The sequence below is a fragment of the Aethalodelphis obliquidens genome, unplaced genomic scaffold, assembly GCF_003676395.1.
Source record: "Aethalodelphis obliquidens isolate GAN/ISIS:26980383/991018 unplaced genomic scaffold, ASM367639v1 scaffold66, whole genome shotgun sequence".
Lineage (NCBI taxonomy): Eukaryota > Metazoa > Chordata > Mammalia > Artiodactyla > Delphinidae > Aethalodelphis > Aethalodelphis obliquidens.
The window spans coordinates 3,502,390-3,515,654 of record NW_020838010.1 but is presented as its reverse complement, the minus strand read 5'-3'; the positions used below and the strand labels follow the sequence as shown (position 1 = coordinate 3,515,654).

General features: G+C 37.6%; 1 protein-coding gene across 6 annotated transcripts in view; it reads left to right on the top strand.

Moving 5' to 3' along the window:
* The window catches only part of CHRDL1 (chordin like 1), a 115,869-nt gene that overhangs the window by 16,039 nt on the left and 86,565 nt on the right, over positions 1-13,265 (top strand). For all 6 annotated transcript variants that reach the window (XM_027089489.1, XM_027089487.1, XM_027089490.1 and 3 more), the window contains exon 3: positions 10,950-11,062. In XM_027089489.1, coding sequence (XP_026945290.1) covers positions 10,950-11,062 — 113 coding nt within the window. The remainder of the gene's footprint in view (positions 1-10,949; positions 11,063-13,265) is intronic.

The following is a 13,265-nucleotide window of genomic DNA, read 5'->3' as shown; positions in this document are numbered from 1 at the left end:
TTATGGTTCAACTGTGTTAGTGGAGAATCATGTTACTAGGCATGTGGTATGGGGGAAATATTTAATGGCACAAAAACGTCCACAATGTGTTAATTTTAGAATGTAGTTTACAAAATGTACTGGGTTGGCCAAATAGTTCGTTCGGGTTTTCCCATAACGGGAAAACTTTAATGGGAAAACGGAACGAACTTTTTGGCCAACCCAGTATATTGTATACGCTGTTAATTTTATAATAAAAGACTTTATACACCTTTATGCACAGAAAAGAGACTAGAGACTAGAAAGAACTTCCAGTTTTTGGTCTGACACGTAAAGAGCTTCGAAGTTGTCACTCCCATAAGCAAAAAGCTTAAGGAAGTGAAAATCAACAACTCCTCTTAAATGAATCAGAAAATTGAGGTCACAGGGCAAACTGCCTTGTGTTTTTTACTCTGAAAACTGGAAAGACAGGCTAATACAGTTACCACTGCTGGATCCTGGTAGGAGCACTTAGCAGGTAATTGACTAATTGCTGGCAAAGGAGCATGTTCTAGCTTGGTAGAGAAAAACTCTTTCTTCATGAGTTTTACCTCCAGAATCCCCACGAGGTTCTCAGGTTTGGTGAAAAATTCCTAACTGTTTCAGGGAGAGGAGGGAAAAGGTAACCATTTTGAAATAAGCCCAGAGCTCTTTGTTCTCCATAGCTAAGGCCTGGCCTCAAGGGAAGTGATTTTACCAGAGCCTAACTGATCTGTTTTTCTTTAATAAATTTATTTATTTATTTTTATTTTTTTTTGACTGCATTGGGTCTTTGTTGCTGCACGGGGGCTTTCTCTAGTTGCGGCAAGTGGGGGCTACTCTTCGTTCCGGTGCATGGGCTTCTCCTTGCAGTGGCTTCTCTTGTTGCAGAGCACGGGCTCTAGGCACATGGGCTTCAGTAGTTGTGGCACGTGGACTCTGTAGTTGTGCCATGTGGACTCAGTAGTTGTGTCTTGTGGGCTCTAGAGCACAGGCTCAGTAGCTGTGGTGCACAGGCTTAGTTGCTCCCTGGCACATGGGATCTTCCCAGCCCAGGGCTCGGACCTGTGTCCCCTGCATTGGCAGGCGGATTCTTAATCACTGCACCACCAGCGAAGTCCCTGATTTGGGTTTTATCAGAGCCTAACCAGCCTGGAAGAAGGAATATATACCCAACTCCACTAACCGTCCTGTCTCACCTACATTGATGGGGAGGAGCAAAGTTAATTAGCACTTTTGAAGGTCACAGCTCAGGGACATGGATCATTAAAAGACTGAGAGCTAATTATACGATTATAGAACACTTCTCCTTCCCCCACAATTTACTACCACATCAATTGGAGTCCTGTATAATAACAGGAGATTGAAAGGACTGCAAGCCTTAGACACTATTTAAGAAGGAGAACTAGGGAAACCCAAAAACAGTGGGGGAGGGGATAAACAAAGACATTAGGCAAATTTTAGCCTCTGACACCATGGCTACATAAAAACAGTAAAATTAGCTTAACTCCTAGCTAGATTAACATAGAATCTCACACTAATGCTCTACTTACCTCAGTTACTTTTCCCCAGTACATTGTGTCTGACTTTCAACAAAAAGTTACGAGGCATGCTAAAAGACAAAAAAAATCAATCTGAAGAGAAAAATCAAGCGTCAGAACCAGGCTCAGATATGGCAGACATTTTGAAATTATCAGACTTGGAATTTAAAATAAATAAGATTAAGGTACTAAGAACTCTAATGAAAGAAGTAGGCAAAATGTAAGAGTACATGGGCAATGTAAAGAGAGAGATGAAAACTCTAAGAAACAATCAAAAAGAAATGTGAGAAATCAAAAACACTGTAACAGAAATGAAGAATTCTTTTGATGAGCTCATGAGTACACTGGGCATGATTGAAGAAAGAATCAGTGAGCTAAAGATATGCCAAGAGAAACTTCCCAAGCTGAAAAAAATAATTTAAAAAATTCAACAGAATATTCAAGAACTGTGGGTAAATTATAAAAGGTGTAACGTGTATGTAACAGGAATACCAGAAGGAGAGGAGAAAGGAACAAAAGAAATATTTGAAGTAATAATGGCTGAGAATTTTCCAAAAGCAATGACAAACAGCAAAGCACAGATCCAGGGAGCTCAGAGAACACAAAGCAAGATAAATATGAGAAAACCTACACCTAAGCATATCATATTTAAACTACAGAAAATCAAAGACAAAGAGAACATCTTGAAAGATGCCAGAGAATTTATGTCATAGAGTGTTCTGCCTTTGTTTCCCTCTAAGAGTTTTATAGTGTCTGGCCTTATATTTACATCTTTAATCCATTTTGAGTTTATTTTTGTGTATGGTGTTAGGGAGTGTTCTAATTTCATTCTTTTACATGTAGTTGTCCAGTTTTCCCAGCACCACTTATTGAAGAGGCTGTCTTTTCTCCATTGTATATTCTCGCCTCCTTTATCAAAAATAAGGGGACCATGTGTGCGTGGGTTTATCTCTGGGCTTTCTATCCTGTTCCATTGATCTATATTTCTGTTTTTGTGCCAGTACCATACTGTCTTGATGACTGTAGCTTTGTAGTATAGACTGAAGTCTGGGAGGCTGATTCCTCCAGCTCCATTTTTCTTTCTCAAGATTGCTTTGGCTATTCGGGGTCTTTTGTGTTTCCATACAAACTGTGAAATTTTTTTGTTCTAGTTCTGTGAAAAATGCCATTGGTAGTTGGATAGGGATTGCGTTGAATCTGTAGGTTGCTTTGGGTAGTATAGTCATTTTCACAGTGTTGATTCTTCCAATCCAAGAACATGGTATATCTCTCCATCTGTTTGTATCATCTTTAATTTCTTTCATCAGTGTCTTAAAGTTTTCTGCATACAGGTCTTTTGTCTCCTTAGGTAGGTTTATTCCTAGGTATTTTATTCTTTTTGTTGCAGTGGTAAATGGGAGTGTTTCCTTAATTTCTCTTTCAAATTTTTCATCATTAGTGTATAGGAATGCAAGAGATTTCTGTACATTGATTTTGTATCCTGCTGCTTTACCAAATTCATTGATTAGCTCTAGTAGTTTTCTGGTAGCATCTTTAGGATTCTCTACGTATAGTATCATGTCATTTGCAAACAGTGACAGCTTTACTTCTTCTTTTCCGATTTGGATTCCTTTTATTTCTTTTTCTTCCCTGATTGTTGTGGCTAAAACTTCTAAAACTGTAGAAAACTATAGACCCAACGCAGCCAAAAATAAATAAATAAATTTATTTAAAAAAATAAATTGTTGAAAGAAAAAATCCACCAACCTAAAATTCTGTATCCAGCAACACTGTCCTTCAAAAGTCAATGAGAAATACAGATTTTCTCAGACAAACAGAAATTGAAGGAAATTTTCACCAATCAACTTGCCTTGCAAGAAATATTAAAAGAAATTCTTCAGGAAAAAGGAAAATAATATACGTTAGAAACTCAGATCTATATAAAGAAGGGAAAAGTGTTAGAGAAGGAATAAATGAAGGTAAGAAAAAATCTTTTATTTTTCTCATTCTTTATTGATCTAACAGAATAAAGTTTGTTCAAAATAATAAGAGCAACAGTGTACTGAGTGATTATAGTTGATGGAAAAGTGAAATGAATGACAACGATTTTATAAAGGATGGGAGAGAGGAATTGGGAATACTCTACTATTAAGTACCTGCAATAACTGTGAAGCAGTATAGTGTTATTTGAAAGTGGATTTAGATTAGTGTAAATGTGTACTGTAAACTCTAGGACTACTACTAAATTTAAAAAATAAGTATTATTGATATGCTAAGAGAGGAGAGAAAATAGAATAATAGAAAATGCTCAAATAAAGCCAGAGAAAGCAGAAAAAGAGTGGAATACGCACACACACAAAGAAAATAAAATCAAGGGAAATGAATAGAAAATAATCACAAATATGGTCAGTTTTTTTTTTTTTTTTTTTTTTGCGTTACGCGGGCCCCTCACTGCTGTGGCCTCTCCCGCTGCGGAGCACAGGCTCCGGACGCGCAGGCCCAGCAGCCATGGCCCACGGGCGCAGCCCCTCCGCGGCATGTGGGATCCTCCCGGACCGGGGCACGAACCCGTGTCCCCTGCATCGGCAGGCGGACTCTCAACCACTGCACCACCAGGGAAGCCCCAAATATGGTCAGTTTTAATCCAACTGTATCAATAATCACTTTAAATGTGAATGGTCTATATACACCAATTAAAAAACAGACTATCAAAAAGTGGATTATGAAAATACAAGACCCAACTATATGTTGTCTACAAGAAACACACTTTAAATATAAAGATATATATAGATGAAAAGTAAAGGGATGGAAAAAGATATAGCATGCTAACACATACTAATCAAAAGAAAGTGGGAGTAACTATATTACTTTCAGACAAAGTAGACTTCAGAGCAAGGAAAATTATGTGTATACCTAACAGAGCATTAAAATATGTGACGCAAAAACTGACAGAACTGCAAGAAGATACAGACAAATCCACTGTTATAATTAGAGACTTTTACACCCCTCTATTAGTAATTAACAGGATCCAGCAGGCAGAAAATCAGTAATGGTATAGTTAAACTGAACCACGCCATCAATCAACTGGATCTAATTGTCATCTACAGAGTATTTCATCCAACAACAGTAGAATACACATTCTTCTCAAGCTCACATGAAACATTCACCGAAATAGACCACATTCATGGGTCATAAAACACACCTTAACAAATTTAGAAGAATATAAGTTATATGAAGTATGCTCTCAGAACACACTGGAATTAAACTAAAAAATCAATAACAGGAAGATACCTGTAAAATCTCAAAATATTTAGAGATTAAACAATATACTTCCAAATAGCACATAGGTCAAAGAAGTCTCAAGTGAAGTTTCAAAATATTTTGTATTATATGAAAATAAAAATATAATTCATAAAAATTCATGGGATATAGTGAAAGCAGTGCCTAGAGGGAAATTTATAGCATAGAATTAATATATTAGGGAAAAAAACAGGACCTAATATCAATAATCTAAGCTTCCACCTTAGAAAACTAGAAAAAGAAGAGCAAATCAAACCCAAAGTAAGCAGAAGAAAATAAATTTTTAAAAATTAAAGCAGAAATCAATGAAAGTGAACCAGGAAAACAATAGAGAAAAATCAGTGAAACCAAAAACTGGTTCTTTGAAAAGATCAATAAAATAGATAAACCTCTAGTCAGGTTAAATAAGAAAAAGAGAGAGAAGGCACAAATTACTAATATCAGAAATGAAAGAAAGGCCATCACTACTACCAAAAGCATAATAAAAAATATTATGAACAACTCCATGCCATCATAGTGATAACTTAGGAAGAAACTTACCAGTACCTGGGAAGATACAACCAACCAAAACTCACACAAGAAGAAATAGACAATCTGAATAGGCTTATATCTGTTAAAGAAATTAACAATCTTCCAAAACAGAAAGCACCACGCCATGATGTACTGGTGAATTTTACCAAACATTTAAGGAAGAAATAATACCAGTACTGCTCTACTATCGGTTTCAGAAGATAGAAGCAGAGAGAACATTCTCTGACTCATTCTATGAGACCAGTATTACCCTAATACCAAAAGCAGACAAAGACATGATAAGAAAGGAAAACTGCAGAGTAATATCTCCCATGCCCAAATCCTCAACAAAATTTTAGCAAATTGAATCAAACAATGTAGGACAAATCCAGTCAAGTGGGATTTATTCCAGGTATGCAAGGCTGTTTCATCATTGAAAAATCAATTCATATAATCCATCACATCAGTAGGCTAAAAAAGAAAAACTACAGGATGATATCAATAGACGCAGAAAAGCCATTTGACAAAAGCCAACACTATACAGCAAACGAGAAATAGAGGGGGACTTCTTCAACTTCATAAAGACCATCTATAAAAAAATCTACAGCTAATACCACACTTAATGGAGAGAAGCTGTATGTTTTGCCCCTAAGATCAAGAACAAGGCAGTGGTGTCCTCTCTCTCCATTCCTATTCATTGTTGTACTGGAAGTCCTAACTAATGCAATAAGGTGGGAAATGGAAATAAAGTGTATACATATTTGGAAGGAGGAAATAAAACTACCTTTGCTAGCAGATGACATGATTATTTTAAAAATCCCAAAGAATCAACCAAAACACCCTCCTAAAATTAACAAGCAATTATAGGAAGGTTTAAGGATATGAGGTTAATATATGAAAGTCAATTGTTTTCCTATATACTATCAATGAACAATTGGAATTTGTAATTAAAAACAATACCATTTACATTAGCACCCAAAAATGAAATACTTAGATATAAATTTAGCAGAATGTGTATAAGATCTATATGAGGAAAACTACAAAACTCTCAGGAAAGAAATCAAATAACTGGAAAGAGATTCCATGTTCATGGATAGAAATACTCAGTATTGTTAAGATACCAGTAATTCATGACTTGATCTATAGATTCAATACAATACCATTCAAAATCCTAGCAATTTGCTTTGTGGAAATCAACAAAGTAACTCTGAAGTTTAATGGAAAGGCAAAAGACCCAAAATTGCCAACACAATATTGAAGAACATCAACAAAGTTAGAGAACTGAAACTACCCAACTTCAAGCCTTGCTATGAAGCTATAGTGATTTAGACAATGTGATGTCATTGAAAGAATAGACAAATGGATCAGTGGAGCATAGCCCAGAAATAGACCCACACAAATACAGTCAACTGATCTTCAACAAAAGGATCAAGGACAATTCATTGGAAAAAGGATACTCTTTTCAACAAATGGTACTGGAACAACTAGACATCTGCATGCAAAAAATGACCATAAAAAATAACTTACAAAGTGGATCAAAGACCTAAAATGCAAAGCTATAAAACTTCCAGAAAGTAACATAGGAGAAAATCTAGGTGACCTTGGGTTTGTTAATGAGTTTTCAGATACAACAAAAGTATGCTCCATGAAAGAAAAAGTTGATAAACTGGACTTTATTACAAGTGAAAAATTCTGCTGTGCCAAAGACACTGTTAAGAGAGTGAAAAGACAAGCCACAGACTGAGGGAAAATATTTGCAAAATGCATCTCTGATAGAGGACTTGTACTGAAAATATACAAGTAACTCTTAAAACTCAACAATAAGAAAATGAACAATGCAATTAATAAATGGGCAAAAGAGCTAAACAGATGCCTCACCAAAGAAGATACATACCTGGCAAACAAGTATATGAAAAGATGCTCAATTGCAAATGTCATCAGGGAATTGCAAATTCAAACAACAAATGAGATACCACTGCACACCTATTAGAATGTGGAGACAGCAGGAACTCTCATTCATTGCTCGAGGGAGTGCAAGGTGGTACAGTCACTTTGGAAGACAGTTTGGTAGTTTCTTAAAAAGCTAGATGTAGCCTTACTCTAAAATCCAGCAACCACACTCCCAGGTATTATGCAAATGAGTTGAAAACTTATGCCACACAGAAACCTGCACACAAGTGTTTTTAGCAGCTTTATTCACAATTTCCAAAAATTGGAAGCAACCAAGACGTCCTTCAACAGGTGACTTGAGAAACAAGCTGTACATCCATACAACGGAATATTATTCAAAGATAAATGAGCTGTCAAGCCATGAAAAGACTTAGAGGAATCTTAAATGCATACTGCTAAGTGAAAGAAGCCAGTCTAAAAAGACTGCATACCCTATGATTCCAACTATATGACATCTTGGAAAAGACAAAACTATAGAGACAGTAAAAAGTCAGTGGTTTTCGGGCGTTGTGGGAGTGGAGTGGGGGAAAGATGAATAGGCAGAGTAGGGGATATTTAGGGCAGTGAAACTATTCTGTATGATACTATAATGGTGGATATATGTCATTATACATTTGTCAAAACACATAGAACTATGCAAAGAGTGAGTTCTCATGTAAACTATGTACTTTTTTTAATATTAATATATCAGTATCGGTTCATTAATTGTAACAAATGTACCACACTAATGCAAGACCTTAATGCCAGGAAAAAGTGGGGCTGACGTGAAGAGGGGATATATGGGAACTTTGTGTACTTTCTACTCAGTTTTTTGGTAAGCCTCTGTTGAAAATCAATAGACCCATAAGTGTGGGTCCTTGTCTGTTTTTTGACTCTCCATCCTATTCCATTGGCATATTTGTCTAACCTTTTTCCAACACCACACTATCTTGAACATTTTAGTTTTATATTGCCTTGAAATAACATAGTGTGTGTCTTCCAACATCTTTCTTTTTCAAAATTGTTTTGGATATGCTGCTTTTTTGTCTTTCTTTAGAAGATGTAGGACTATTCAGATTATCTATCTTTCCTTGAGTAAGCTTTGGTAATTGTGTCTTTCAAATAATTCATCCATTTCATCTAAGATGTTAACTGGTGTAAAATTATTCATAATATCTCCCTTTTATCCTTTTAATATCTGTAGCATCTATAATAAAGACCTCTCTTTTGTCCCTGTATTAGTAATTTGCATCTTCTCTCTTTTTATCTTTGTTAGTCTTGCTAGAAGTTTATCAATTTTATTGATTGTCTTAGAGAACCAGGTTCTGGTTTCATTCATTTTTTTCTATTGATTTTGTTTTCAATTTCATTGACTTCTGTTTTTTATTATTCATTCCTTCTATTTACTTTTGGTTTATTTTGTTCTGCATTTTTCTAGTTTCTTAAGGCATTGATTTGAGATTGTTCCCCTTTTCTAATATAGGTACTTAGTGATATAAATTTCCCTCTAAGTACTTCTTTAGTTGAATCCCACTAATTTTGATATGCTGTGTTTTTATTTTCTTTTAAATTACTAGATACTTTAAATTATTATAGTTATTATGAAATTATTAAATACTTCCTAATTTCTCTTTTGATTTTTTCCTTCAATCCACAGGCAATGTATGAATTACCAACATATTAAAAGTGGTTTCTTCTTGTGCTGGAATTGTGTGAATGGAATGTTTCTTTTTTTCTATATACTTTTACATTTTTATTTTTCCTTTTTCTGTGTTTTCCAATTTTCTACACTGAGCAGCCATTACCTTTCTAATTAGAAAATAATCAATTATTATAAAATAACACTCTACGTTTTGTAGCACTTTATAATTTACAAAGCGCTTTATCTAATTCTTCAACATTTGCTTGAGAAACATGTAATCCGTGTCTCATAGATGCTGAAAATTGAGATTGACAGAGTTAAATGACTTGCTCGATGCCACACAACTAGAGCTAGTTAGGATTCAGACCCAGATTTTCTGACTCCCAGTTCATCGTCCTGAAGAACTTGGAAATAAAGATTTGAAAAGTAAAAATGAATTCATCTTGTGGGAAGCTGGAAAGGACCACAGAGGGTCTTTGAAGCAATAAGTGACATTTATCTCAGTGTAGTTTTCATTTGAATCTCTGATTACTAATATTTTCCTGTTTATTGCCTGCTCTCATTTCTTCTCTAAATTGCTCTTCATGTGCTTAGATCATTTTTCTATTGGATTGGTTGGTCCTTTACTTATCGATTTGAATGAATGGAAAATATTCCAGATGCTAACATTGTATTTATATTCATAATTTATTTATGGGAGATATCTTCTTCCTGTTTCTTGCTTATCTGTCTTTTCTTTATTCTTTCCATTTTGATCATCAAGGCAGTATCTACTGGGGAGTGTGTGGGGAAATTAATGTGTTTGCAACAAGAGGTGTCTCAGTTTATTTATTTATTTATTTTTTGCGGTACGCGGGCCTCTCACTGTTGTGGCCTCTCCCGATGCGGAGCACAGGCTCCGGACGCGCAGGCTCAGCGGCCATGGCTCACCGGCCCAGCCGCCATGGCTCACCGGCCCAGCCGCTCCACGGCATATGGGATCTTCCCGGACCGGGGCACGAACCCATGTCCCCCGCATCGGCAGGCGGACTCTCAACCACTGCGCCACCAGGGAAGCCCTCTCAGTTTATTTTGACCTTGTATGATGGGAAGGAGGATGGGAAGCAGGAGACAGAAGAGGATGGGATTGGAAGACAAACCACATGATTTGGAAATTCATTTACTAGTCATTTGTCAGTTGCTTACAGTTATTGGCCACAGTGTGCTGGGCCATGTGATAGATGGAGAGTGAAGAATAAATGTTTTCTACGTTCGAGGACCTTTTACCTTAATGGAGAAATGAGAGATGTAAAATAAGACGAGTAACACAGTATGTGCTCAAGTAACTATGGTACAAGATAAGCTGTGGCTATCAAAAATTATATTCCAGCAAAGGGGAAGGAGACATTACTTTCAGTTAATTGAGAATTGTTTAAGCAAGAAGTCTATACGTTGAATGAGAACAAGGACTGTGTGTGTTTCTGCTCAGCATTTTATCCCCAGCACTTAGCATAGTGCCTAACAAAGATCAAATGCCCAAATATTTGTTTAATGATGGAATGATGTTAGCATGTGTGAGCAAAGCCTTTTATAGGGACCTAACACAATGTGTTTAATTCATCACTCTACACCACCAGCAGGCAGCTCTGAGAATGTTCTGATAGATCAGCATTTCAGACATTAGCTTCCATTTCTAAAGCAAGGTAGCACAGCCTTTTCCAAAAAGACACACGGCATGCTCCCTTATCTTACCATTATAATAGCAGTAGTCAAGATTTTGGCTTCACTGTCAGGCAAACCTGAGTTTGAGTCTCATGTCAGTTACTCACTAGTTATATGACTCTTGATTTCCTTCACCTATAAAATGAGACTAATAGTGCCTACCTTACTGGGTCATTGTAGAATCAAATAAGGAAAGCATGTAAAATACTGAGCCATCATAGGGCTTCTAGAAATATTCCCTATGCCTCTTCTCTTGATGTACACTAAAATGGATGGAACCTGTGATTGCCTTTGGATTTTGCGATTGGTCCATGTTTTCTAACCGGCATATTCTATCTCCTCCCTCACAGATTCAGAGACATATTGTGTGTTTCAAGACAAGAAGTACAGAGTGGGTGAGAGATGGCATCCTTACCTGGAACCTTATGGGTTGGTTTACTGCGTGAACTGCATCTGCTCTGAGGTACAATCTCCGATGGCATTTGACTTCGTACTTTGCTCCTCGACATGCAGAGATGCCTTCAAGTGCCTAGATGGCCAGGGAGCATGAGTGATAAAAACGTAAAAGAAGTTAGGAAGCAGATTGTAAGGAAAAATACACATCTCCTGTCTTTTTCTTCTGTTGCCTTTTGGCTTGGTTTTCACGGGCTCTCGATGAGTATTTGCTATAGATGGATACTTAATGGTCCCTTAGCCGAATGATATAGGACCTGGAAAAAGTGGAGTGGAGGAGAAAGCTCGATATAATGCCTGGATTGTGAGACAGTATCATTTTTGAATACCACTTTCAAGCCTGGCCTTTAGAGAAGAGATTAGGACAGATTATAAACTGGTTCATACGGAGAGTGTATTTTACGTTATTTCAGCCAACGACTGTAATTAGGATTGAGGTTGTGAAACCCTGGCCTGTACCTTGTGAGGATTAGAGTTCTCTTGGCTTGGCCTTGGCTCCAGTCCAGTCACTCAAAGAGGCATTTGGACAGCTTAAATGCCATCTTTGCAATAGCCAAAGCAGGTAGTCCCGTCTTTCCATGGCCCTGACCCAGGACCACAGCTATGGTGCACCTTTCCAAACAAGCCTCTACCATCATATACTAGGCCAGGGTTTCTCAGCCTCAACCCTGTTGACTCTTGGGGACAGATAATTTCTTGTTGTAGGGAGCTGTCCTGTGCATTGTAGGATATTTAGTGGCACCCCTGGCCTCTATCCACTAGAAGCCAGTAGCACCAACCCCAGCTGTGACGACCAGAAATGTCTCCAGACATAGCCAAAGTTACTTGGGGAGCAAAGTGGCCCGTGGTAGAGAACCAATACATTAAGTCAGTTGGGAAAGGAGGCCTTGTACTAGGCCTTGAGGATTGAGAATTCTGAACATATAGAAAAAATTTTCAAGACTAGCCTCTCCCTTGAGACCTCATGGATGAACTGCAACTCCTCGCCAGCGCCCAGGTAGAACAGGAACACTCACTTGCAAGCCTGATTCTTTTGCCATTTGAATAGAAACTTGGGCTTTCAGAATTTTGAGCATGTGGAAACCTAACCTTCAGGCAACATTAGGTGGTATTAACAGGCCACAGGGCTCTAGAATCAAGACAGACCAAGTTTCCAAGCCTGGCTCTGCCACTTCTGAGCTGCGTTATGTTCAGCAAGTTATCTAACCTCTCTGAGATTCCTTCAACTTCTTCTCCTTTAAAAGGGTGTAATGGTATTACCTATTTCATAGGGTTATGGTAAGGATTAAATTCACTAATCCGTCTCAGTCACCTAAAACAGTGCTTGGTCACAGTCAATATTCGAGAAATGCTAACTGCATAACATCACTATCATTGTGGTTATTATTTTTATTAACCTATTAACTCTAGAACAGAAATCAGTATAAGGCGTTAAGGAGGAATCAGTTGAGACCTCAGCCAGGTGCAGTGATTTCTGATATGCTTTGGTGATCTCGCTTCAAGATGACACCACCTGGCTCTGAGGAGTGTGACATGTAAGGAGGCTCCGTGGTGTTTCCAAACGCAATGCTCCAAAAATTTATTCTAGAAAATACATGAGAAAAGAAAAAGATTTGTGGTAAGGTGATTCAAATTGGGGTAAAAGAAGCCTGCATCTTTAACTAGCTCGGGCAGTTATTAAATAGAGCATCTGGAGACTGATTAACTGCCTGGTATGGCATGATGGTGTCAGATTCTTGACCCAACGCATTAGAAATGGACAGCTAACCCTTGGGGGATGAGGCTTTGCTATCTGCAGGGCAGTGAAAATGTTACTGTGATCCCAATGCCAATGGCTCAAGTGCTAGACATCTTCTCTCTACATCCTCTTCATTACCCTCTTCCCCCACAAAACCCTGATGGATACAAGTAGCCCATACTTCAGATGAATTATAAATGGAAAATGTTAATGCAAAATTGATTTCCAAAGTCTTCCTTTGTTCTAGCAATGGCTGAAAGCTGTCAGAGCTAGGGATCTTGTCACTGTAAATCAGGCAGGGACCCAGTCGCCCCCTCCCCCAGTCATACTAGCTAATCAGTTCAATTCCAAACTCTAGCTTGTTCTCAGTAAAATTCTGACTTGAAAAGGAAGTGAGAAGAGGGAGCACTCAGTCTTCAGGACCCAGGAAGAGTTATGTGGAATCCAGGGTCCATGTGCTAGGGCTGTCTCCTTG